General features: G+C 38.3%; 1 protein-coding gene across 2 annotated transcripts in view; it reads left to right on the top strand.

Annotated features, from left to right (window-relative positions):
- Positions 1-25,449, top strand: part of ZFPM2 (zinc finger protein, FOG family member 2) — a 311,201-nt gene that overhangs the window by 196,807 nt on the left and 88,945 nt on the right. The window contains exon 5 of one of the 2 annotated variants that reach the window (XM_082044964.1): positions 9,358-9,469. In XM_082044964.1, coding sequence (XP_081901090.1) covers positions 9,358-9,469 — 112 coding nt within the window. The remainder of the gene's footprint in view (positions 1-9,357; positions 9,470-25,449) is intronic. The other variant, XM_082044965.1, reaches the window with a different exon arrangement.

The following is a 25,449-nucleotide window of genomic DNA, read 5'->3' as shown; positions in this document are numbered from 1 at the left end:
TATTTTTGTATTTTTAATGGATGCCTTAAATAAAAATAAATACATATAATACATGAAATTTGGACTTCTGGAAATGATGTTTTAAATCATCCATTCCAGGGAAAAAAAAGGTACAAAAGAGAAAAAAATCCAAAATTACTGCAAACCAGAAAAGATTCAGTACCACCTCACTGTAACTAAGCTGCAATTGTTCTGGACAGTTTCAGTGTAAATAGCTGAACAGTGGGTCTAGTTGGAATTAGTCCATATGCAGCATAAATGCCTCAATGCCTTCTGGAAAAACGTTTGCAATTGTCCCCTTGATTGTCTGGAATATCTGTTGTCACTTTAACTACCCCAGGCCGAAATGATCTTGGTGCAAAGAGAGCAAATGTCAGAAGATTAACAGGGATTGATGGTTTATCCCAGAGTTTAGTCCCTCCACAGTGTAAACTCAATGTTTGCAGAATTGTAGCTGAGCCGTACTGGGCAGAGTATTCATCTATTTAGCACTAAAAATGTAAAAATGCAAAAGTGAAAGTGAAAACAGTTACAGTCAAGCAAGTGGATTCAGAATATATTTACTGGCAAAAATCAACGTGGTCTCATTAGTAGAAAGATAGACCTAATTGTTAGAGTAGACAACAATTTACAACAAGGATGTTAACTCAGTAGGAAAAATGCGCTGATAATTCAGTATGAAAGTGTGCAAGCAGCACTGCTTTATATCTTGTCTAAAGATAAGTTATATAGTGTGTGATTTCATCAGTGCAGGTGCATGTCATCTCTGAAATAGTATTATCCAAAGTATCCAACTTTACAGGCAAGCAGAAAGGTTCAACACCCACAGCAGATACCGGAGAACAGTGACACAACAGTGGCTGTGCTACCCACAGGTATCCAACTCACCAGGACAGAGATAATTCACTTTGCACTGTCAAGTTTCAGAGTATCTTCATCATATTTATCATAATGACAGAACCAACTAAGAATATTATGTCCTCATGCTGGTCACTGTGTAAACATGCAATGCATATATATTTATTTTTATATATCTATATCTATACTGTTTTCTCAACGAATGAAATGGAAAGGACAGAGAGTAATAGGAGAAATTCAATGAGGAAGTCACTCAAGAAAGTGATGGCAAAATACACTGCTGTCCATCCCCTGCCCTTTGTGAAAGGAAGGAGTTATCCAGACATAGTTATTCAGGTGTATACAACAGGGAGGAAAGAAGAAGTTAGGAGGGCAGGGCAGGGGAGGAGCAGCTGCGAAGTGAAGCCAAGTGAAAAGACTTGATAGGAGGGAAGGACAGGGGTAGAAAGCCCATCAGCATGGGGTGGTGTGGGCACAGGAAGCTCAGTGAGTGTTCAGAGCTCCAGTTTCCAGGTTTTCCATTCCTGTTCCTATCAGTTGGTTGTCACCTCTTTCAGGACCACATGGCAAGCAGCCAGAAGGAATCGTCAGGATCCTCAACTAGGACCAGGTGCTCTAGAATCTGTATTAATTATTTTAAACCTTTGTAGTTCTAGGGAAGAGTTTGAAGATGAGTTCCAAGGGTATCCTGGATTAAATAGAACAAGCTAAAGTTGCTTTTGACAGCCATTATTCTATACTTAAGTTACAGTGATATTTTATTTATTTTTATTTTATAGATTTGAAAAATGTATTCTATCTAGGTAATGTGAAATGATCTCAATGTTTAGCATACTTTTAATTTGCATTAGAGACATTCATCAGCAGTCATATTTGATATTAATAAAATATCTGGAATCATATTGAACTCATTAAAAGTGTTGGAAAATATTAACAGACCTAGAGTGTACTTTTTGTATTTGAATATTTTCTTTGGTCTGCTTTAGGTCTGTGGATATATGGTGAAATATATGTTCAGTTTTGTCACTTGACAAGTGATGATCTCTTGTGGTAAACAGCAGGGTTTCTCAGTTGCAGAGAATCCCAGCTGTCTTTGGGATTCCATCTGTGTGTACATTTCTCTTTCTCTCTTTCTCCCTCTCCTCTCCTCTCCTCTCCTCTCCTCTCCTCTCCTCTCCTCTCCTCTCCTCTCCTCTCCTCTCCTCTCCTCTCCTCTCCTCTCCTCTCCTCTCCTCTCCTCTTTCCTCTCCTCTTTCCTCTCCTCTTTCCTCTCCTCTTTCCTCTCCTCTTTCCTCTCCTCTTTCCTCTCCTCTTTCCTCTCCTCTTTCCTCTCCTCTTTCCTCTCCTCTTTCCTCTCCTCTTTCCTCTCCTCTTTCCTCTCCTCTTTCCTCTCCTCTTTCCTCTCCTCTTTCCTCTCCTCTTTCCTCTCCTCTTTCCTCTCCTCTTTCCTCTCCTCTCCTGTAAGAGGAATCCCAAAATAAATAGCCAAATGTAACACATTGTAGAACAGGAACAATGCAAGTTGTTTCACAAACAGCCAGTGCACAGGTGCAGCACTGCTATGTTAACCAATAGTGCTACATGATGAGTAACCAGAGCCCTGGGCAGAAGAGATGTGAGGACTTTCTCCATCCGCCCTTGTCCAAGATATTAGGATGTATCACTGACCCTTCCTTCTTTTCTCTGTCACTAGTTTCATGGCCCATCACAAGCTGCAGTTTCTTTGTCTGTCTTCTTTCTGCCAGTTAGCTGCCAGAACACTGGTTACATCTCTGCAGGTAAACAGGTTCTTGGACTCTCATCATCCAGCCATAAGACAGGCATCTGATGGATGATCCTTGAACACTCCTCTGAAACATGGGATCCCATGACTGTTTTAGTTACTACTTTACAACTTTATCCCAGGCTGTCTGCAGATTTAGGTGAAATTAACTGCATCTATTACGTTTGTATCAGGTTCTCAAATTTTTTTATTTTCATCCTCAAGGACTAAGGATTGCAAAATATCTGTTGCATGTAGTTTAAATTTCTAAATCTCACACATTAGCAGGGGCTGTGAAAACTGAAATTCTGGTGCAATTGTGCAATTTCAGAGTAGATTCATAGAATTGATTTGGTTGGAAAAGACCTTTAAGATCATCAGGTCCGACCATTAACCTAGCACTGTCAAGTCCACCTCTAAATCATGTCCCTAAGAACCTCATCTACACATCTTTTAAACACCTCCAGGGTTGGTGAGTCAACCACTTCCCTGGGCAGCCTGGTCCAATGCATGACAACTCTTTCAGTGAAGAATTTTTTTCTCATGTCCAATCTAAACCTCCCCTGGCACAACTTGAAGGCCTTTCCTCTCGTCCTATCACTTGTAGGTGTTCATAGGCTGGAGACTGCTGTGTCTGCTTTATTTGGTGATATTTGTCATCAGCATGGAGCCACAGCACAAGAAACCTCCTGACATCTCCAGTCGCATGTTCGTGGAGAGGATTTGCCTTTGCATGTCTAGCAAAGAAAGCCAAGGCACTGTGAAGTGCTGCCACAGGCCTTGACTGGCAGGGTTTCCACAGAAGCCCTTGAGATAAATGTTCTTCCAAGACTGAATTCTTGGAAAAAGATAGGAGTGTTCTGGGAAGCTATAGAAATCGAAAGAAGTCTAATTGATTGCACAAATCAATGACAAAATGAGGGTCAGTCCACTGGGCTGTTTGGATGGGCTTGTCTTAGGGTTTGATGAGTTTGTAATCTGTTTTATGATAAAGAAATACATTGAGACAGTCAATAAAAGTGTGAGATAATGAAGTGAAGTTACCACTCTCCTTATTCAAAAACATCTTAAAAAAAAAAAAATTAATTAGGGGTAGTTTGTGACCTATGCAAACTCTGCTATTGCTCAGTCTAGAATGATCGCTTAGGAGACCCTCCCAACTTAAAAAGTTTTGCTGTGTGGAGTATGGTGACCACCAAAGGAGAACTTAACCTCTTATGAGGAGATGTTCTGCAGTTTCAGCATGTCAGAAGGCATGTCAACTGTGTGACAATCAAATTGAATTTAAATTGAATTTCAAAGTAGGAACCTCCATCGGTGTGTTAACTGGTGTTTTTCTATCCCAGACTCATATCTGAAGGTACCTGAGGTACATTCACAGCTCTTCTCCCAGTTAAGTCTTGTTTTTAACTGCTGTATAAAGTAACATTGCACAGTGGGGCATGAGAACTTTCTCCAAGGGCACAAAGACGTTTTGGTAAACTTGTGTATCTTTCATGGGAGCTCAGGCTCTGTGGAAGATTTAGAGAGAAAATCTGTTTGCAGGAACCAAAATGCAATTAGAAACAAAGCCCTTGAGTATTTTAAGTCTTCAGCAGCTTTCCTCTGTTTCGGTGAGAGTACTTTAAAGAAGTAGTTTTGACATTATAGAGCCCTGGAGTGCTTTAAGAAAAAAAAGTTCAAGATAGAAATATATTGATTTTTCGATGAATGGTACATCTCCTTGAATAATGTTGAGCACTTATTGGAAGACCATGGCTGGGACAGGATGGTTGTGTCACAGCAATTTACTGAACATCAGCTCAGTGACTATTTCTTGTTCTGGCACAGCTGCTTAGAAAACAGCTAGCAACGATCAGGCGTTTGACATCAGAATTTCATAGATTTCAAACAACTTGCTCATACCATATTTTTCTTCAGTGTGGGGGTTTCCTCAAGCTTCTGCCAGGCCACACACATCATATGTTAGAAATCTTTGCAGGGAAGAGCCCATCTAACATTACTTGTCGGCACTGATGCCTTTTAGCGAGAGTGCAGAACTATTTTCGGCTTGCTCTGATGGCTATTTTTATCGCCATTAACCTCTTGACTGAATATAAACATTTATTGAGGGTTACATCCCTTGTTTGTCCACTTCCTTCAAAGGTTAGTGAAAAGTGGATGCCTGCCTGACCTCTTTTATCCTCATTAGCTGATTCTAATTGTTCCCTGAGAGATCACATTTTTGACCCTGTTTGTCCTTGTCAAATTCATCTAGTTATGGCACGAAGACATTAGCAGAAATTGCATTTACAGGTAAAAATTACTCAAGTGTAGAATACATACTTACCTAGTGCAGAGAAGTGAACAATATGGTAGCTTGATAATGCGCCCTCATTTCCAAAATGTGACGTTACTATTGTATGGCCCCATCTTACGGGCATCTGTGCTAGCAGATCCCTACGATTGTACTTAGGCAATCAGCAGAAGATTTTTTAAGTTTTTGAATGATTTGGAGCAGTTCTTTTGGAGGGAGAAACAAAATTTTGTTTGGTCTTTGAAGTCTTATTTTTAAGCAGCTGTAATATTGTTGTTCCTGCATCAAGAAAGCTTTTTGTAAAAGGTTACCTTTCTTAAGCTAGAAGTATTCCTAATAACACTGAAAAAAAAACATAGTATAAAATAACCAACACCTCCCACTGCTGCTGCCACCATTTTGGGAATGACCAACTAAATGTTACAGTACAACAATTAAGTCTTATGAATTAAAGGATGATTTTCATAGTACTCTCTGAGAGTCAGAGAGTGAACATACTTCAAGTGGGATGGTGTCCCAAAGCTAAAGAGCAGCCATGAAGAACATGTTGCCCTGCCAAGAGTTTCTTCTGTTTCAAGACAAGAGAGGCCTTTTTCATGTTGCTCAGTAGATCTCAGCTGTGGTTGTATAGTTGGGGCAAAGGACCTGGCAGGTCTCAATTAGGCATCTCAGACAGACAGGTCCCAGGCTTCAGAGGTTGCAACCAGTGCCTTAAATCCCACAGACACGTAGTGCAGGTTTAAAAGCACTGGTGCAATGTGCTCAAAGCACGATATCCTCCTTTACGAGCGGGTTGCCGCATTCTGCACCAGCTTCAGCTTTCAAATGGATTTAAAATGTAGCCTCAGGTGTAGCGCATTGCAGTAGTCTAATCTTGAGGTGATAAAGGCATGACTGATTTAACCATAGCTTCTTGTTATCTTGGACTGGGGTCTTTTCACTTTAACCATTTTAGTGAAATGGCCTTTCCTGAATCAGCAGGCTCGCTTCAATTCTTACTATGTAATAAGGCACAACAAGAGCAAGCCTTTGTCAGTGGTGAACACCTCCTGTGAACATGTGAACCTCACAGGATGCCAGGCCCAAAGAACTGCTGTGGTGGTCCTGACTCGTCTTACAGCTCACACAATATGCCTGTGAGGTACTTCAAAGGGAAGCCACTGCCTGTCTCCCTTAGTGGAGCTGCCAAGCTTTATAAGCAGCCAGGGCCTTGTGAAGTTTTGCTTTCATATTTAAAAAAGTTTATTTACATATCTGTGCAGCTTGGGAGCAGAGCTATGGGAGAATGGGAAATTCTTTTGAGGTGTCCACCAGCTCTTCTGGGCTAGCAGAGCTGTGAGACGAAACACCCTGTCCCTCCTCCAGCCTATCTCTAGTGCCTAGAGACCACTCACAGCTGCTCAACTGATTACAAGTTTTACTGCCAACGACCTGGAAGCTGATTTAGTGATCTCTGTGTAGTTCTTTAAGTTTCAAAAATGGGATGGCAAAGCAGACCTGCATCCTGACAGCTGGTGCTCAATCTACCTGCTGCTGCTGCTTCACCTCTGAAGGGAAGAGGCACCAGCCTGGGCTCCACTTTGTCTAGAACCAAGAGGGGCAATGGCCTAGTGGACTAGTCCTGCCGCTTACTAAAAGAGAAATTCATCTCCGTGAGAAAGTCAAACGGTACCTCTGCTTATTGTTTCTTCCTCAGCAGTATGTATCATCCTTTTCCATGACGTATTATTTGTCCTGTCTATGTAGATAATAAACTATTGCCCAGCACAAGAAGATCCTGATATTATTTGAGGTGGTTTGGTACCACTTTAATGCAAATAATACCCTTATAGATAGAATCATAGAATTATTCTGGTTGGAAGAGACCCTCAAGATCATCGAGTCCAACCATAACCTAACTCTAGCACTAAACCATGTCCCTAAGAACCTCATCTGTACGCCTTTTAAACACCGCCGGAATGAGAGACACAGTCAAATGTCAAATGTGTGGGAACAACAAAAACAGAAATAGGAATTAGATCTTCTGCAAATTAAGTAAATTATCCCTTCTGCACTTAAAATATAGAATTTTGTTTTGTTCTGTTATGTTTTTTTAACTTGGCCTCCAACTGAAAAAAAAAAGACTTGTTTAAAATGTCTTAATCATTTATAGTGTACTTGGAAAGTCCACTATCTGGACAATATTGCACTGTCTTTTGATTGTACTTGTGATTACCAGAGACTGCAAGCACATAGAAGCACAAAAAACACATTAAAGGTTTGACTGAAATGGCAGTAGGAGAAATGAAACATGGTAGGAACATGTCCTAGTCCTCCTCTTCGTTATTGCTATGCAGTCATGGTTGCCAACAGTCATGCTAAAGCTTGTATTTAATATGGTATGATTCTCAGCTATGTGAAGAATAGCCACTCCTCCTTGTTTCCATAGCAGCCTTAGCGCTGTTTTGGTGTAAATGACACTAAAGTCCAGACTTTTCTGTTTTAGGAGATGGAGATGATACTTTGATTACCTTTCATCTCATTTCTTGCAAATCTCTTTCAGTTCGTGCCTCATTTACATCATTATTTTCTGTGCAGTCCATACGTAAATATTTTGCACTGATTTTATAATTGGTAATATCAGACTTCTTGATAATTTATACATGAACTTAACCAAATTAAAATTAGAAATTCCATTGATTCCATTTAATTTCAAACGTGAGCAGTTGGGTTGACTTTTGTAACACTTCGTATAAGCAAACACACTTTCTGCAACTTCCTGTAGAAAAAGCAGTATTAACAATTAAAACATTGCATGTCTCTTGTTGCAGCGGTTTTACACTAGGTAGGTATATTGTTGCTAGCTGTTACATTCCTTTTTACTAATTTAATTCTTCATTTATATCTGTTTTTTCCAACACTTCTGAAAGATGAGTAATGTCATGGAGTGCATATAGAAGAAGTGTGACTTATGCATAAACATTGGTATGAAAAATGCAAAACATAAAATGCAAATTAAGCCAGAAATACTATATTTGATAACACAGTATTGGAGAATAAACAGATAAAAAATATCTGAAAATGTGAAGAACTGTGACATTCAGTGCATCTTGCTATCTTTTTTCATTAAAATACTGATATATCATAAATTATATTAAATATATCTTATATAAGAGTATGAATTTTATCTTATATAACTAAATATTGAAAATAATATTTTATTTTCAATAAATACTTTTGTGTGTATTTTGGGTATGTAATATGTTCTATGGTAACTCTTAATATACTTCGCTACATTCCTAGAACACTCATAGATAATAAATGTGACCAATGCATCTGGAATGTTCATATAAATATAAGATTTTCCATATCTTAACATTTTTAACTCTCTTAATCATACAGAATATCAGAATAGAACAAGGCTGGAGCTAACTAGAGAATTATTTGTGGAATATAAAACTAATAGATCAAATTCACTTTAAAAAGGTTGGGATATCTTAGACAGAATTATATCCCAGGAAAAAAATGAAAGTTATGTAGTGACTGTTGTACTTTGTACTCTCTGTTGTGGTTTCGTGCAATATACAGAGAAAAAATAATTGTGAATGATAGAAGTGTAAGTGGCATCTCAGTGCCACAAGCTGACAAAGTCAGGATTACCCACAGGATTTGTTGCCATTTGATTAGTAAAATGAGTTAAATGTTAATAAATTTAAAGCTTCTACCTTATCTCCTCAAATACCGAATTCTCAAAATCTAGAATCTGAAATATACAGAGGAGATGGTTTTGTTAAATGTGCATCTCCTTGCCTGCACACCTTTCAAGTGCAATGGATGTCACGCTTTACTTCTATGCCTTTGAATTTAGTAGTACAACTTATTTTATAGTCTTTTTGGAGACAAAGAGTAGTGAATCATTAACATTTATTATTATTTCAGACACAGTAAAATCGCACATCAACACTTAGCAAAAGCAGAAAAATTCCATTATCCATTCACAACAATTTCATATGATAATACAAATGTTAGCCAGGACAGATCTTTGAAATGGATACCGATTCTTTAAATTCTTTCCTGTCTGTTTCAGGAAATAGTGAGATCCTGTTGATAATGAAGTACAATGTGTCTAAAGTTCACTTCTAAACACTTGGCTCTTTGCTGTGAAAGTCATCTGCATTCCCTTTATAATTCTCAGCCACCAGAGATCTGTTTAATCTTGGAGATCTGATCCAATATCATTCGGAAAAATCCTTGATAATAGTTTCACCATTCAATCAATGAAAGAATACACAAGCTTCCTGCTTGTGTATTCTTAAAAAAACTCGTGAGGCAGGGGAATAAGACCTTGGCTTATGGGTTTGGAGATTTTGTTGTTTGCAAATAAAATTATTATTACTATTATTATTCAAGTTCTTAATCAAGGCAAGCAAATGGCATCTGTTTGTTATCATCCTTCCTACAGAAGACAAAGGCTTCAGTCCCTATGGTACTGACTGCTGGCCCCAAGTGGTTGCTGGATGTGACTTGGCAAGGAGTAGAAGACAACAAAAACAACTGCATTGTGTACAGCAAAGGTAAACACAAACTGATTTTTTCTCTATTTTCCTGTGTAAAGTACTGAGATAAAAATATACCTGTTGCATAATAGGAAGATGTAGTTCGTCTCCCATTAAAGTTGAAACAGTTTTCATTCCCTTTTTCCTCTAATGTTGTGGTTTTGCCTTTTTTTTTTTCTTTTTTTCTTTTAATGATGCAAAAACTCCACATGGTGTCTGTAGTATACTAAGTGCCTTGCAAACACAGAAGGACGTCAGCTGACATAAGACATACCATCCATTTCTCTCTGAGATTTAGTGCCTCTTGGGAAACATCAGTAAAATCTATACACTTTAAATAGATGAATTCTTTCTGACATTTTATTGGACATACTGGATAGCATTTCTCTAAGTTACATTACATTATAGACTACTAACTGAAATCTGGTTTTATAAGAAGAATGTGAACTTGATTGGACTATGATAAGGCTTCATGTCAGCATGGTAACAGAAGATAACTGGAACTGTATTTCAGGGTTGTCACCTCTGACATTCCAGTCTGTGTGTAGTGGCATGACATGATGATGCTTCACTGGAATGTACTGGCTAGTGGCAATGCGTATCATTTCTGTCTTATGTGGATTGTCAGATTTCCTCAAGTCAGTATGAGTTCTTACGAAGCCCCCCAAACATGCTTTGTCTAACCTACCACATCTAACAGCTACTTTGGATCAAGATTAAAAGGCTTTTATCTTGCATCTTGAACCATCTTGGGTTCACTCCGTACTGCCACGGACTATGCACTTTGGTCAGTCACTGTGAAAGCATCGTAAATGTGGTTATGGTGTCATTACAGAATGTTTAAAAAAAAAAAAAGCCACCACTTGAATACACGGAATAAGAATAACATTAGCGTAGCTGGTTTTGTTATTCCCCCTGAAGATCAGGTTGCTAAACTATGACTTTCCTTCCTTGTATTTCAATCACCAATCTCAGCACTTTGTGAATACTTCAGAACATGCACTGTTCTTGTTTAATTTCTTTTAGGTTTTATTTCTAACCAAACAGACCTACTGAGATCAAAGATTTGTTTGCTGAGGCAACCTAGTGACCATTTCAGCATACAAGCATCCAGGCAAATAAGCACCCATATCAATATATTAACATACAAAACACTAATCAAAACATCAAAGCCTCCTAAAAACTTACTAGAAACAATTACAACTTGTTCCTATAATCATTGCAATTTATACACTTATAAGAGGATTGCTTTTAAACTGCCACAAGCCTTTGAAAGTTGAAACGCTGAAAACAGGGAATTTGCATGTTAAAAATGAGTTGCACACCAGGGTCTTATAAATTCTTTCTATTATAATTACAGAATGCCAACACGTTCATTCTGCAACCTGAAACACCTGCAGTAGTACAGAGCTGGGCTCACATCTAAAAAGGGTTGAGCTGCCCTTCATTCACAGCTTGCTGGTTGCTGCCCAAGTGGGAGAAGCAGCGAAGTGCTCTCAGTAATACAGCAAAGCTTTTCTCGTGAATCCAGAGCTGCAGTTTGCTATTCATACTATTGAATACTCACAGGCAAACTTTTCTGCAACAACTTTTTAATGTAATGGGAAATTACTTTCACTCCAAAATACAGCTTCTGCAAATTCCCATAGGATGATGTCTTATCTAGTATTACATTCTTTCTGTAATTATAATAATACTTAGCACATATATACCAGTAAGGCTTTTCATCTTCAAAGTACTTTACAAACACTAACTAATTCATTAGACAGTTTCAGTGCTATCTGTCTGATTTAATCTATTTAAATACAAATTTTTATTTTTTTTTTCAAATACTAAAAACTTTCTTCAGTTTGGTGCAATCTGAGTAGCCCAAAACATTACTTTTTTTATTCAAGCATGCTGGATTTTATTTCACTGATGGTGCTGGTTAACGAGGTGTTGTGAGACAGTCATACAGTGCTCAGGGTGAACTCTCTTATCTCTACTGCAGATGTGTATTATAACTGAAGTTGAGGGTAAATTTGAGCCCTAATTTATAAATACATGTTAAAAACCTGCTACTTTACTAAACTAATGTGGGAAATAAGTTGTAGATATGCTTTACCTTCACTGCATTCTATTCATCTCCTTGCACTTTGAGTCGGCTGCTCTGTCGTTCATTAAGCATCTATGCTTCCCTTGAGCCATGCTGGGATTTTTGTACTAGAAAGATTAATTGGCTTGGATCACAAAACAATGTCAAATAGAAGATGGTAAAATAAATAAATAGAATAATGTTTCTTCCTTCAATTTGTATCTCATCATTCCAGATTACATTGCCTTGATTTGTGTTAGCGTTCTGTCTCCTACAGTGCCATTACTTCTAATGAAATGGTGTCAGCTGGCATGTAGTTGTAATTCGATGTTATGTTGTAGTTGCATGTGTATAATTTTGTTAGTTTGCTTAGCAATACATTGTTATTTCTGAAAGCAATTAGCTGAACAAATGTGTGGAATTATACATGTAGGGGATTTGGTCACCGGAGAGCTGTTTTCCTCACTATACCCAAGATGAGATGAGAGGAGTAGATTGGAACATTTCTAAAAGGAAAAGAAGTTTGAGAATTGGCTAACAGTACATCATCCTGGGTAGTCAGTTGCTGACTTGGAAGGACATGCTGTATTTCCTTTTAGCTTATTACAGTGATATCTTCGAGAGCCGAATTTCCCCCATATCTTTCAGGAGACCATAGCAATGTCCGCCTCACGTCAGTTCGCTAGAAGCTGTGGGCACTGTAGACACCCATGCATTGCACACAGAATGATCATGGGGAGAGGAGTCTGGCATGTGGTTCCTATTGAAAGCAACTCTGACCTGACCAGCTAACTACCTACTTGCCTTCAAAACTCTCCATAAAATATTTTCCCTAGGCAAGCAAACACAAAAAGTATGTGTGCATGTATGTATATGTATTACGTACATATATAGGATTACATTGCTAAGTTATTACAGTGGAATTACAATTCATCCTCTATATAAATTTTTAGATTAAGAAACTGGCTATTTAAAATCATACATCAGAGTACATTCAGAGAGAATAGCTATGAAATAACTGTTCAGTATTTGAAATTAATTCTATTTAGTCTAGGACAACTTATTTCTTTCTGTACTTTTTATAACTACATTTCTCAAATACGAGGACAAATTAGAAAAGGGAAAAACAGTTCATTAGTATCTCTCTTTACAAGCTCTGACACAAGCTGGCTACTCATGGCATGTGCTGTTTTCCCTTTTTTTTTTTTTTGAAAGGAAACTTTTACAACTGTAATTAGATTTAAAAGACACGCTCTTTTTGTTTTAATATTTATTTCAAACTCCTCTCGTGTTTCAAATATAGTCTGTTCAATAATTTAAGAGATGTCCTAAAAACAGCATCTGAAATTTTAGAGGCATATTTTAGGAACTGTACCCTATCTAGAATTATAAATATGTGCTTTCCAGAAAACAGTTGCAGAGTTTCAGTAATTCAAGCAAGATACATTGGTGGGAAGTATTAATGCATGAACGATATGTTCATTACAACGCAGTGTACTTGAGAAGCAGTCGTGCCTACCAGCGTTGTGGGCCAGACCTGGTAAATCTCTAAGACCAGAGGTAGGAGTCCCCTCACAACCTAGGAAGGAGCTCTGGGGTATTAGCTGCAAATCTTCCACTGGGACTGTAAGGGATTTTGTAAATGAATTACAACTGAATAGAATAGAATAGAATAGAATAGAATAGAATAGAATAGAATAGAATAGAATAGAATAGAATAGAATAGAATAGAATAGAATAGAATAGAATAGAATAGAATAGGTGTAAAAAATACAGTTGCACAGACTAAAAACTGTGCTCATATAGCAGACAGTTTTCTAGCTATTATTAAAGCCATTTATGTGAAATGTATGGATACCGTATGTTTAGTGGCATTGTTAAAACAGGGTGTCTGTACAAATATTTAGCTGTGGGAATTATAAAATCATAAGGCGATTAAGTTAGCTAGTTGTGAAATTCCAATATTGCTTTTTAAATGACTTCAGGATATAGGAGGTGCTAAGGTTATTATCTGTTATCAGGAATACAGCGGAATTGTACGACTGGATAATAACTAAACAACTGACACAATGTAAAATTACATTATCAGTGTGTTAAAACAAAATTGCGCCCTAAAGGAGTCTACATGCCAGCTCAGAGCTGCAGTGTAATTATGCTTAACTCTGATAATTAAAATACAACGGAGATCAACAGAATCATTTTCATTAAGAAAATTATTAATGATGATGGTATAACAGTAATTGATTGCAGAGCACCACAGGATAACTCTGCGCAGGAAAACCAACATGTTTAATGTGTGTCTGGGCCGGTCGGGGTGCATCTCGTCCCACCAAGCACATGTCCTGGGCAGGTGGCAGCTGTGGGCACGTCCCCTGCTGCAATCCCGCTCAGAAAATGGCTGTTCCATCAGGGACGGGTGCTGGGGGACGGGGCGGTGGGACGGGGTCGGAGTCGGCTGCCGAAAGGGAGGCGGCTGCTGGCAGCAGCTCACATGCTTCTCAAGCCGCCCGTCATCTCATTTCACGTGAAGCGGTGTTGGATTTTGCATTTCCATTAGTGATTTACTGATGTTATTTCCTCCTCTGCCTGGCCTCACTGAGTAGTTTATGCCCTTCGTTATTTCTGAGAGGATGCGGGAGGAGAGAAAAAAGCCCGTCCTGGCCCCAGAGTGGTTGCACAGGCACCGTGTGACATCTTACTAAGTAATTCCACAGGATGGTCCCGTTAATTGTCCCGATGGTGCGAACACATATCAAATGCCATAAAAAGCCTCCATCCTTCCCTAAGTGAAATCGCAGCCAGTGCCCACTGAGCGACTCTAACAAATTCCTGGCTGGGGAGGATGTTGCCTAAGGGTAAGATCCGAGAATTGTGATTTTCTTTCGGTGAACACAAAACCGGGGGGTTGGAGGGGGGGGGCAAATTCGGAGAGTGCTTCTCCACACAGCTAAGGGATGGGTGCTTGCTCAAACAGATGCTGCATTTGAAAGCTGCCCAAAAAAGTCTATTCTCCAATCACAATAGAGAACAAGCCTGCTAGGGTGGATTTACAGGATGAGATTAGTTAAAATGACAGCTGCCCACACTGAAACTGTGTCATGTAGCTAATTTATAAATAGAAACCGGAGGAGAGACAGCACACAGGAGAGGGCTGAGCAGAAGTCGGGTTGGAAGCAATTTCTCCCCTGCTGTGCTGCCCAGTGGTTGCCTTAAAATAAGTCAAGAAATATATAATTGTTTACTTACTTTACTGGTACTGGGATGAGTTGTTTCGCTGACATATGTGCCATGCATTGAAGATACAAGAAGAGGTTACATGAAACTACTAGTAAGACTTCTTGGCAATTTTTAATTAATTTTGCTAATTTAAAGTAAGCACTCTCTTTTTTAACATAAAGGAAAAGTCGGTTGTGACAACAGAAGGGTTCTTACATTTTTCTTTAGTGAGAGAGGTTTGCTTTTCTTAATTGTTCTGTGAGATCCTTCATACCATGTTTTCCCCAGCAAATGAGCTTTCAGCTAGCAAATACTTTATTTATTTTTTTTTTTCCCTGCAACTTCAGGCAATGTAATGGTCCATTGTGCCACAGACACATAACAGCAGAGACCCTTATGAGACACAGGTCAGACATCATAAGGAGTTTAAATAGTGCTGCATTAGAATACGAGTATATTTTGGTTTGGGTCAGAGAACAAGTTGTTTAATGGGCCAAAGGTTAACTTGGAGCATATATTTTAGATTGCAAGTAGCTTCTTTCCACATACTATTAAAAGCAAATAGAGTGAATTTACTTAGTCTGTTCCACATGGACAGTCAGAAAGCTGCAGTATCTGCTGTCCCTCTGGATGCCTCCACTAGATGAACAATGTGCTGAAGCCTTTGGTGGTGCTACAGCTTTCTGTTCTTCATATCCACTGACAAAAATATCTGAGTTTTTAACAAAATGCATGTGATGCTTATCCTAATATCAAATGTCCATGGAAAAGCTTGGTTTACATTTCATTTTCAAAACCACTGAAAAATAGCAAAATATCTCTTAAGAGAAGTATGATTGTGTGTCTAATGCTTACATAAAAGGCTGTCTCTACAAGAGCAATATACCTTCACAGCCATTGGAAGAAAGTCTCATGGATACAACCATAAAGATGTGGTTGGTAGGCAAGTAGATGGCACCATTTGTGTCTGTTTTTGCAGGAATGTTGAAAAGAGAGGATGCCTAATAACACTGTTGCAAACAAAACTTTTGCAAATCAGTGCTGCTGCTTTCCTCTCTAAAGGAGAACATATCTATCCCCATGACTAGTGGTATTTATTGCTCGCTAATGGCAGGCAGTGTTGTGGCTTCAGTTTGGCTTCAGTTTGGCTTCAAAAAACTCACAAAGCAGGATTGTACTTTCTCCTTATTTTTATTTTTTTACCTATGCAAATAGATCCAATGGGGGATTATCTGCTTGAGGGAGTTTAAAGGTCAGGGCCTTGTATATGGTCTTAATTATCTACAAGAAAAAGATTATTTTATGCATCTTTATGGAATTAGTATAATATGCATATAATAGCATACAGTGAATTATTACATGCCCTCTAAATTCTAAGTATGTAGATAATAAATGGAAGATGACAAGAAATGCACGGGGAAAGCTATATTTCCACTTTCAATATGAAAATGCTTTTGTTCATTATTAGTGCATTTCATTTACAGAGCAGCCAAGTGATACTTTAAGTTGTTCTTATATGTATGTTGGTTTGTTTTGTTGTTTTGGGGTTTTTTTGTGTGTGTGTTCTTCTTATCATTTATTGTGTAGTTTATTTCATGGTTTGAAATTGGAATTAACTTTTCATTTGAGGAGTCAAGAAAATAGGCACAGTATTGACATGATTTGCACAGAAAAGCTGTAAACCAAGTCTAACACTCACCTATGAGAACATGTTCAGGATAGAAAATAAGTCCAGTCTGTACTTCACGCTGGGATAGTGTGAAAAATATTGCTTCAACCATTCAGACCACTGGCAAAAATGAATGCAAACATCATGCAGAGATTTTTTTTTTCAAGATATGTATTTGCCCCTCCTATGTCTAACTCAGTTGCAGTAAAATCAGTCATTTAGAAATCTTTTAAGAAAAATACTGTCATTATTTTCAGCCTATGACATAGATGTTGAATGTGGTTTATTTTCTTTTTAAATTTTTTTCAATCCATTATGCTAAATAAATATAGAGACTGCAGTAAACCTTGTGACCCCTGTGGCTCATTGTAGCGTTACCTCTGTCATCTTCCCTGCAAAGCAAAAGGGAAGGAAAAAGCCTCCAAATTTGCTGAGCCACACATTTCAAGTTGTCGACAACCCCATCCACAGGAAAACAGAAGAAAATATATATGCACTCTGTCCTGTCAAAAGGCTTTCGCCTTATCTTGAGAGACTGTCAGGGCAGGAACATCATGGAATGGACAGGAGTCTATTAAATTAATAAGCTGCTGGATGGTGTCTGGAGAGTTATGATGCTCCATAAATCCAGTTTGATCATGGTGGACAAGGTTTAAATCTGCAGCCTTCTAATACACATCCAGGTCCTGCATTGCATTTGAAGTTTTGTGCTGGAGACACAGAGATAGTCCTGAAGCTTGTGAATTAAGATTTATCTTTTTTTCATACTTTTTTTTTTTTTTTCCCCTACACTTCTTGACAAAAATGAAAACACCTTAGGGATCCTGGCAAATGTTGCTGTTTGAAATGAAAGAGCTGTTGTCAAGGTGAAACCATGACCTAGAAGCCTAAAATCAAACCTTGGCCATTCTTTTCAGGCAGTTCCATAGGTGCTGAGTATAAAATGTCTGTATGGGAGGAAATGAGGCTGGATTCATCTGCAGCCTGTTTTACAATGATTCCTGTCAATTATTCCTACTGTGTATTTGTGGCACAAGACAAACTAATGCTGTGCTGTGTAAAAGCAAAAGCTAAAGCAATGTAGAAATATATTCTTCCCCCATTGCAGGTGGTTCTGTGTATAACTGACAGTGCGGTGCGAGATTTTTGTGCCCCATACCTCTAAATAGATTAAGTCTGATGGCAATAGTGCAGGGAAGACTTTCATGGCATTCAAGGTGCCAGGCTCCCAGGAAAACCTGTATGACATGCAGCCGGTGATGTCCAAGTGGGCTGTAGAGCTGGACCTCCTGGAACACAATGTTAAAATCTTGTTGACATGTTTAATCTCCAGCTGCTTAAAAGCAAAGCCATTATTATGGCACAACAGGTGGAATTCATGTGTCTCTTGGCTACTTAATTGACCTGCAAGCCAGTAATTTGTTATTAGGTCACTGAGTTCTTATTCTTGTTGCTCTGGAGACTCCGGCAGGCGATTGCCATGTTTGCTCACATAGGCAATGGCACAGCCAGCAGTTCTCAAATTCCCTAACTACGTTTTGGATCCTGCCTAATTTATTTATTGATAATACTTAGAATCTTCATTACTTTTAAAAGCAATCTGTGCTCATTTTTGTTCCCATTGTTAATTTAGGAGCTTTGAGAGACTTCTTCGCATTAGAGAAGTATAGAAACAATGTGTATGTTAAAGGAAATGGATAGCTCCTTTTGCAATACCAAAGACACTGAGATTTGTTTTGTGCTCAGGAAAATGGATTCAGAGCTGAAAGCAATTGAAAAAGCTCTTTTGGTGCGTAGATTTCCTTAAACAGAAATTGGGATCAAGATGTAACCCTCGGTCACATCCATACATACATCTCCCTCCATTGTCTTCCAGAAATTACCTAAGAGCTGTAGCCAGAGATCATGTGTGACTGAATGCTGACCTCTCTATTGATCCCGGGGATCAATCTGTGTACTCTCTGATCCAGAGATCAATGTCAGCACTTCTCTCCTTCTCCCCTGGCACCCCAGCCCTGCTCCCTGCTGCAGACAGAGGCCATGAGGAGCAGGACCACTCAGCGGGGCACCGTGACCACATCCATTTTCCCTAATGCAATGGCAGTTGCGCCCTGTGATTTGGGGCAGGTTATGAAGTGTGTATTGTACAACGGAGGAGGGAGGGTGGAAGCTAGGGAAGGAGCTCCCAGCGTGGTGCAAAATATGGGAGTCCCTCATTTGCAACCCCCATTTGCAAGTGAGGCAGGAGGTTCCACTGCCTGTGGCTGCCCTGCCCGTCCCCAGCACGGGCGCACCGCTCAGCCTGTCACCCTTTTAGTCTTCTCTGAAGAGAACTGAAGAAAATATGAAGAATTTGCCACCTGCTTTGGTGTGTGTTTAATATTTAAGGAACAAACCCCTGTTGCAGCAGACACGGAGAGAACTTAGCAGCTTTCTAACAGTGTAGTTTATTTTGGTGTTACCAAAAGAAGATGGAAAAAAAAAAGCGCTGTTTGAGATTAGATTTTTTCTTATTTGTTTCATTCCATCAGGGCATGCAGGGCAATAAAATGCTGACAAACATCGCAAATAGAAATCCGTGCTAGGTTGTGCCCAAATTATGATTTCGAAGCCAACTGCAATGTTGAAGCAGATTTGGTAGAGATGTTCTGTAACTGAGTGGTGATGCACGTGGCTGACTCAGTTGGTGGCGTGCAGAACCAAGGTTGGTTGCTGGAGCAGAAACTGCCTGCAAGATAATTTCCTATGATAATATCATAATATACAAACATATATAGATAAATTCATACATTCATATATATAAAATAACTGATGCTTCAGTTAGTGTTTCACTCAAGCTAGCTAAGATTCTAAATTCTTTCCCCCTAGCTGTAACATATACTTCTGCAGAAGTGATTTCAGCTATTCAGAACAATTACACCTTCACAGGTTAATAAACACTGAGAGGAAATACTATGAATTTGGAAAAGAGTTTAGAAGACAGAAAGAATAAGTCCTAGCTCAAGAAAAGTGATAGTATTAGCTTTATAAATTACAGAAGAATGCTAGTTTTGCAATAAAGTGGTGAAAGTAGATGACACAGGGGAAAACATACATTTTTGGGAGTGCAAACCAGTGTAAAAAGAATATTCAAAAGTTAGATTGTACTAGAAACACAAGAAGAGACATATTCAGACTTAATCACATGGATTTAGTAACCATTGTGGCTTTTTGCTTAAAAATTAGAAGTACACAGATAATACATACTGGGCTCTATAACATTGTTTTGGTGAATGGAGAATTCTTGTTTGTAACAGCAGCGATACAGAAACACACACAAATAGAAAGTTTACTTTTGCAATTGAATATGTAATGTGATAGAAACATATTTAACAGGAAGGACAGTGCACAAATTATTCAAGATCTGAATAAATTAAAGACATTTTTGAGAAAACCATGGATCAGTGGGTTAAAGGGAATTGACTGATATGCCCTAACCTTCACCTCTGAAACTGCCATGAAATACTGTGGTTGGTCTGTGAGCTTAAACAAATGTTCAGAAACACAGGAACAGAAGCTTCTGAGACACAGGGGAGACAACGGTGTCTTTGGCCAGCCAGAATGTTTGCTGAAATTACAAGATGGCTGATTGAACTTAAAGTATGAGATGAAAAGGATCTGTTTTACACTAGGAAATGAGAGGGGTGGCCTCAAGTGATCACGATGCATCTTCTATTAATAAACTCTTCTTTTAAATGTGAACAGGCTTGCTTTTATGGTAGCTGCACGTGCATTTTAATGGATTTAAATTATGTGAAGTTTAAATGCATTTTCAAGTTACAATTAAATGAAAATTTAAAATAAGACTGACAGATTGCTAAGGCTAAGCCAGTTTTATGATTAAGGTTCAATTAAATTATATTTATCATTGGAGCAAATGAAGTATAAAATCACAAACAATGATATTTTTCAGTTGCTTACTTTCGTGGAAAGTGTAGCCTGAAGTATGACTTCAAGACTTTTATCTTCCTTTCCCTCCTAAAGCAGAAATTAATTAGGGCTAAATAAGCATTGGCTATATGTTCAGAACCCCATCCTGAGAGTCTTTTGTGGACCAGTGGTCCAGGAGCAATTTACTAAGAAAGCTGTTTTGTGATGCAAAGTATTATGTATTTTATTGGGGTTTAACTAGCTAAGTAAAAGAAAAAAAATTCTAATAATGGTTTAGAGGATGAACTGGTTTGGTTGCTTTCATGGAAGCCACTTTTGACCCTTTGCACCCTCTCAGAAGATCTGCTGGGATCAACTCTTTAAATACAATTTTTTGTCCATGTAAATCCCTAAATGCCATAAGCTTTGCAGTGAATCAAGGAGAGAATGCTGGTTTTGTACACACAAGCTATTTATCAATTACTTCCACTGCACCATAACACGTGAGACATGACAATTTTCTGGCTTGCCACAATATGATCATCTGCTTTAAGTGTGTTACTGATCTGTCTTATACACTTCCTATAATTTGTTATTTATTTTCTCCTCATTTTGTCCTACAGAAATGTATGTAAAAGGAGCAACATTCTGCATTCTGTTTCTTTGGTTTGATCTTAATTTTATAAACTAGGACATGACATAACATAACAAATGGATTAACTTTGGACATTAAGCAACTAGAATTTTTTTTTGCCGTATTTAAAAACCCATCCGCAGCATCATAAAAATTCTTTCCAAAACACCATTCGTCTCCCTGAAAAAAATGCCCCTAAGTGACATTAAGCAGAAAAAAATTAATTTCAGATCTATTGAACCTAAAAAGACCCTTCAACATATTCAGCTAGAAGATTCCAAAAAAGTGATGAGCTGATATATGACCTTCTTCTCTTTAAGAACGTATATGCATATTCAGCAAAGCAAACCATGATCGTAGCATTAGCACTTGGATTTTTGTTGTGTATTGCTAATTATTGCAAAATCTAAACATGTGAATACTTGAATACTCAAAGGTCTAATTGTACAGAGAGAATTCTGTTCCTGAGTGAGAGGAAGTGTCCAAAGGCACTATCAAGAAGTACTCTCCTTAGCAACAGCAGTTTACTGAACTGGGATTCTTTCTGGCTATTAAACCAGTACATGGGAGATCTAAGAGTTGGTCCTTCAGCTGAAGGTATTGAAGGAAATTCTTAAGTTTGGGACTGCTATTTTTGTGTGTCAGTCTTGTATGGCTGTATCATGTCCCTGTGTTGTCTCTGGGATGTCAGTGTTATAGAAGAATCAATGGGAGCTGATTAGCTGAGGTTTCCTTCGAGCACATCAGCTTGACAGTCTGCCATTAATATCTGGCAACATTCTTTATTTTTACTTAGTTTCTTTACCTTTTTTCTTTCAGGAGGTAAGTTGGGTCAGTTTGTGTTTGCAACTGGCAGACTCCGGCCACTCTTACTAGTAATATTGGCTAGTGGGGAAAAAGAAACAGCCTGCAATTTTTAACAGTAAATCTGAATCTAATTCCGTGTTTTGAAAAAGAGCCGATGAGATTTTAGCTGTATGCCATGAATCAAACACCTGATCTGTCAAACTGTGTCCCTTTTATGTAGTAACAACTTGTGATATCCTAGTAAAAGGTTCCCTGTGATTCATACTGCAATGAATTCATTGGCTGTAACCCCCCAAATTAGCTAGCAAGCACATAAGCCCATCTAAGCATGATAAAAACATGTACACTCTTCCTTTTCCAATTATTTACTTTCATATGGCATCTCTGATGAAAATTGGTTAATATTTGTTGAGCTAAAGAGTTTCATAGGGTAATACTGTAAATGGAGGACACAAAAAGAAGAAAAGCTTCTACTCTGGGGAAAAACAAGTTTTACTTAGGAAATAATCTTGCTCTTTTTTTCATGTTGTTAGAGACAACTTAGAGTTTTACAGTCAGTATTCTTATAGAGTTACTATATTATTTTGCTTTATCCTGATGTAACTGTTGTTTCTATGGAAAATAGACCTTTTCCATAGCATTGAACCAGTTAGCCTATATCCTTAACACAGGGAACAGCTGTTACCTCCATTATCTTCAGTTAGCTTCATTGGTATCAGCTGGTACAAAACTGACGTAATGGAGTAAAGAGCCATCTCATAATTTTCCTCTTTCATTGCTCTCATTTCTTTCCTCATTTTATTGCTCTGCAGAAATTGAGGTATATAGAGGAAATGTCAAAAAAAAGGATGAACCAAGTCCCTGAGTAGTCCTTTCTAGCATGTGTACCATGCCATAATTTTAAGTACCCAATGATATTGAACTCTGCTGTCCAGAGATGAAAAAAATTGTCACCAGCCAGAGGAAGTCTTCAGCAGGGACTTACAAGCCCCCTGTCATCCCTTCATCGTATTGCATTACCTGTGGGGCTCTTTGGCAAATTAAAACACCAGAGAGAAAATGTGCAGGACTTTACGTAGAGTTCAGGAGATGAAAAGGTACTGTCAGAAATAATTGAGTCCCAATGTTTTGTTATTATAGTAATAATACGTTGGTTGCTAATTACATTTGCCTTTCTTACCTTTTGAAAATGGGATGCATCATACTTTCTTTTTCAGAGTTTATGTAGTGGTCTACATGTGATAATCTAGCACTTAACTACACATAGCTGGACTAATAAATAAGCTTTGCAAAGCCATAGCATGTGTATTGCATCTTCAAAATATTTTTATATTATCTACTCAGAATATTTTTATGAACTATAATAATAGTACACAGAAAGAGAAAGCATTATATATCACTCTTAATATCTGAACAGCCCAAAGAGTGAATGCATGATTTATGGCATTCGAGGCTGAAATGCAGGACATTTTTTCTTGAGTGGAAGTGTTTTTAAAATGCTCTGTAACATGTGCAGGAACAATATGTATCCTTTTAAGGCAGGAAGTAAGAAGCAAACATTCCAAGTCTTATTATTTAGGAAAAGATTTGGATGCTCAGCATGTCTCTTTACATCTATCACTATAAACAGTCAAGAGAATAAAGGTTTATTTGGAAGTATATTGATGGATTGTTGAAATGTAACTACTCGGTCAGCCAGGGTTTTGATAACTCTTGTATATATTTGCAATTGGAGATGCTGACATGTAACATGACATGTAACATATATCTCATTAGCTTTTGTAAGAAAAGTGGGAACTTTTCTGAATGTATTTGATGCCCTCTTTTTTCGTTTTTCAGTATGCATAGCTCTTCCTTTGGGAGATCTTCATATAAATGACTTGCTTTCTCACCCCATGGACAACTCACTCTGACTTGCGTTGAATTTGAAACCTTTCCAGTCATTAGTTGGAGAGAGAGAGTGTGAGTGCAGGTAGAAACAAATTTGAGGTAAACTTGTCATCCTTGTTTCATAAAGAGAAGAAACTAATACTTGAAATATTAGCCGCACCTTTTTGTATTTCATTTACATCACAGTGAGGTACATCTCTGTATTTGGATCTGAATTCATACTTCCTCAGAAAGCACTGACATTTAGATTTGGGAGGAGGTTGTAATTCTTGGCTTGACACCTTTTTTTTTCAGAATTGTGCCCTTCCTTAATTTTTTGGTCCAATCTTAAAACATTATGTATTTTTTTTAATTGGAGGAGATTGGGAATACCTGTTTCTCTTGGAGAAAAGAAAATGCTTTAAGGCAACCAGAGTGAACGTAGAGTTATTCTAAATGGTCAGATTGTTCATAGGTCTCTCACATACTTCTCAGGTTCTAGTCTGCTGGTGATATAGTTTCAATAGATGCACTAAAGAAAGTGCCAAGACCAGCTTTGACAGGGCTTTCTTTTTTTTTTTTCTTCTTCTTTTTTTCCCCTCCTCCTCTTTCTCTTTTAATCCCTGTGGGGCTCTGTGATTTTTCATAGCTGGACTAAAGTTGTGTCAACGGGAGACTTGCACCATAAAGACTGAAATGTTAAAGAAAGCTACAAGGAACAGCTTTGAGGCAAGGTTTCAAGCTTTGTCATCACGCTTGAAGAATTTTCTGTTTAATGTACTGTAATGCAGTATTCAATGGGGACAAGTTTAATTGAGTTTTACACAACCCAGTTGGGAGTAGCGCTGCAAGGTAGGTGATGTCTAGGTTTTTAATCTTCCACTCCAGAGAGGCTTGTTGACGAAGTGGTTCTTTCTCTTTGTAAGAAAAAAGGGAAGCATGAGAAATGATACATCCGTGGATAAAACCAATTGGCAACCCCCAAAGGAATGAGGGCGATAAGGCGAATCCAGCACTTGTAAGAAATAAAAGAATCCAACTGTTCATTTAAATGAGAAACAACACATGTGATTGAGGAGGCAGGGAGGCTGGGCGCTGGAGTGGGGAGGAAGGGACTAACAAACAGAGCGCTGGTGTCGGAGTTAGGCGTCCCGCACAAACATGCCGGGGTTTGTTAGGTTTGTTAGATTACCAAAAAGATAGTTAACAATGTGTATTTTTTAAAGAAAATGGAGAGCCAGACGTTTCCTATATCGGAGAAGGTGGCTGAAGTGGCAGGAGGGAGGAAGCTGCTGTTCGGCAAGCCCTACTTAAAGAATTGCTATTCCTTCCCTGAGGCCTAACAGCGGCTTTCTATCAAACAGTGTAAAAATAGCACTGGACCCTGTCAAAGAGAAAATAATACCTTCTGTGTAAGCCTTAGTGTATTAAACGGTAGTCCTGTTCAAGTTACTTCTGCTAGAACTTAAGCAGCCGAAAGGATAAAAGCATGCAGTCAATACACTGCCAAAACATCTCCCCGGTTTGGCTCTGCATCCCTGCTAAAGCAAAAAGTGTTTTGCTGGCCCTAAAAGTGCTGTCTGCCCTTCATTAAAAATTCTGCCCTTGCCAATCGTGTACAATGATGTGTTATAGCATATTTTAATTTTCACCTGTAAAGCAATACTGATGCTGTTCCATTCATTTTCTCTTCAGATATTTAAGATATTTTAACCTGGTGTGTGACAGAAACTGTTCGTTTGTTTTGTCATTTAATGGTCCTGTTGACGTTTTTGTTCAGAGAGCTTTTCCTCCTCTCTCCAGGGTCATTTGCTGGAGGA

Source organism: Streptopelia decaocto (genome assembly GCF_964273445.1).
Source record: "Streptopelia decaocto genome assembly, chromosome: 2".
Taxonomy (NCBI): domain Eukaryota; kingdom Metazoa; phylum Chordata; class Aves; order Columbiformes; family Columbidae; genus Streptopelia; species Streptopelia decaocto.
The sequence above is the reverse complement of the archived record's forward strand: the minus strand, read 5'-3'. Positions and strand labels throughout refer to the sequence as shown.